The sequence below is a fragment of the Plasmopara halstedii genome (genome assembly GCF_900000015.1).
Source record: "Plasmopara halstedii genome assembly, contig: Scaffold_525, whole genome shotgun sequence".
Classification (NCBI taxonomy): domain Eukaryota; phylum Oomycota; class Peronosporomycetes; order Peronosporales; family Peronosporaceae; genus Plasmopara; species Plasmopara halstedii.
The window spans coordinates 922,758-925,424 of record NW_020187445.1 but is presented as its reverse complement, the minus strand read 5'-3'; the positions used below and the strand labels follow the sequence as shown (position 1 = coordinate 925,424).

The following is a 2,667-nucleotide window of genomic DNA, read 5'->3' as shown; positions in this document are numbered from 1 at the left end:
GTTATACGACGTATTCACCAAGACTGCCGCCTGCTGCTAATCGCAGCGTATACTGCTGTTCCCGGACATTATACTTAACAACGCGTCCGATCCCGGACGGCGTCTGAACGCACTCGCCTACAAGTGCAGGAACAACCTGAATGTCCGCCAGTTTTGTGGGGTTGAGGAATAGCAATTCCGATGCTTGTAGTTCAATAGCAGCGATGCCGTCGTCGTCTCGAATTGCCATGATTTTGCCGAGCCCAAACGGAGTAGCCACGCGCGCACCCGCAATCTTCAAGTTCTGAGACTGATTTGCGACAGTATCGTTACTGAGAGAGTGCGGTGTCTGAGGCATAGCATCTATTGGTGTCGTCGGCGTGGGGCGGGGCTTGACAAAGAAGAGTTTGGAGGACGACGAGAGTCCCGCACGTGCAAACGAGTAAACGGATTTGAGCGCGGGACGCGGCGTAGATTCGTTATCGCTCTCGCTTTCGCTCTCGGGCTGCGTTTCTAATCGAGTTTTTCGCGACACAGAAGACGGGCAAGACTGCAAGCGACGTAACTTGAGAGCTCCTGACTGATTAGACGTCGCGCTCTCACACTCAGATGCGTCGTCACTCGAGTCATCAGACGTGGTGGTGGGCGCTCGATGCGACGCAGTCTGCTTTGATACGGAGCCACGAGGCTTCCACACAAGCATATCGGAGAGCGATGCAAACATAACTATTATAAAAAAGTAACTCTTTAGTAGTGAATGAAATTTTGAAGTGGAAGTTGGAGAATGCTCTTGACTTTCCTGGTGCGTAGGAGGAACGTGAAGCACCCGCACGAGAGAAAGAACTGCTGGAGGTATTTGAGATTAGAAACGCTTAGCTTATTAGGGTATCGAGCACAATGGCAAGACAGGTTCAGGAGCTAGCAACTTCGATCAACTTGAAAGACAGAAGCGTTACAGTCATTCACAATACCCAATTCTGAGCATCTTAAAAAGCCCAAGGAATAGGGTAAGCACAACACCATATCTCGACGGGACGGTGACGTCAGTGCTAAAATGAAAGTAGGAAGAATGAGAAAAACGATTCTGTGCTCAAAGTTTCGGCTGTGCTCGACATCTTGTAACGTTTTAATGCCAGCAGTTTTGTGCGTTGTTAAAACCCTCCCTTACTAGTCATCCATGCATAAAAACGGTCCCTACATCTCGTCAGGTGAATTGCTACAGCAGGTAGGTGATACGTAATCGCCCATATGTCTTAGATGAGCGTTCAACCGGCTTTATGGGGTGCAATCATAGCGATCATGGCAACGTTGTTATAATGCTTCTGAGTTCAGACAAAATCGAATCGAACCGTCCACCTCCGTTTCCTGGTCTCGCTAAACATGCCACGAGTTCGTAGTTGTTTCATACAAATTTCAATTAACGGAGAAGATCTAGAGTGTACTATACTTTAGCTATGAGAAGATTAAAGTTCAATGCAGTTGCTAGAAGATTTCAGCATGTCTATCAAGCCCACCGAAAAAAACTCACGTTATGTACCCACACCAGACAGATTCGCTGGACTCGATTTTTTAGGGATCAATCGTCAGTGGATATATAACAAAATTTTGTGAATAATTTTAGCGCAACATCGATGCTTGTTGTTCGCGCCGCATAAAGTAGCTTTTATGGACATCAGAGTCACTAAAGTCAAGCACAAATTACGTAAGACTTTTAATTTCTTATCTATTTGTGACCTGGAACTAGGCTGCATTACGGTTGATGAGTGCTCGTAATCGCCTGATTGATGCTCAAGTCAAATTTGCTACCCGACTGAGCTATCTTGCAGCGGGGCCGCCGTAGCTTTGCGCTGTGAGAAAGCGTAAGATAGGTCACCGACCTCTCGTTCTATACACAGAACAAGTACGAGTTTAGCAGATCGCAATCCGCTTACTCCAAGAGTAATCACAACCTTAACCAAGGCTAATTAACTCTTCGGTTTAAATCAAAAACTGACTTTATTCTGCGGCAAAGCCGCCTGATTTTAAATGTTTAGATCCTAAATATGTAAAGTAAAATCTAAATACATGTATAACTACTGGCTATCCAGCCCCGTACCGTATTCTTGTTTGGGTGTGGTCACACCATGCCCATCTGGTGTGATACACACCCTGTTACCAGGGTAAGTGTAACCCCGTTCCACTCTCCTCCATTAAAATAGAGAACATTTACAGTTCCAATCGATTATTGCTTCAACGAGGCTTGCGTGTCCGTTAGACACTGCATTGGAACAAAATGACTTCCGTGCTCAATGAGCCCTGTGTCAATGATACCGAAGTCTCCAAGTCTCGCTGGTTCCGACAGCGCTCACGGGCAGAGCCCAGCTTTATCACGGTGCCATGTCGGACCGTGTATCCGCGGCATCGAGGGATGTGAATCTTAGGCTCGATGAGCCCGAGCGTCGCGTTCCGCGCACGCTAACGATGACGAGTGACCTCGTTGAGGATGTGGAGGTGGTCGAATACAAGTCTGACACTCCTTTTCCCGAATGAAATGACGAGGAAGGCGAGCCGCATCAGCGGCGTGAGACGAGCCCTGCTCGCGCCTTGCAGACCCCATGTCCGTTTCCTGAGTTCTCGTCACCTGAGGAACGTGGCGTAATCACCGATGACCTCGATGAGGCACAGAAGCGGCAGCTGGAAGCTGTCCGT

The 2,667-nt window shown here is 47.9% G+C and overlaps 1 protein-coding gene across 1 annotated transcript; it reads right to left on the bottom strand.

The window, feature by feature from the left end:
* Nucleotide 1: 1 nt before the first annotated feature.
* PHALS_10814 (uncharacterized protein) lies at nucleotides 2–703 on the bottom strand (the record flags this gene model as incomplete). Its single annotated transcript, XM_024726307.1, has 1 exon — nucleotides 2–703. One exon carries the CDS (start codon nucleotides 701–703, stop codon nucleotides 2–4), a length of 702 nt encoding a protein of 233 aa, XP_024576997.1.
* Between the last annotated feature and the right edge of the window lie 1,964 nt (nucleotides 704–2,667).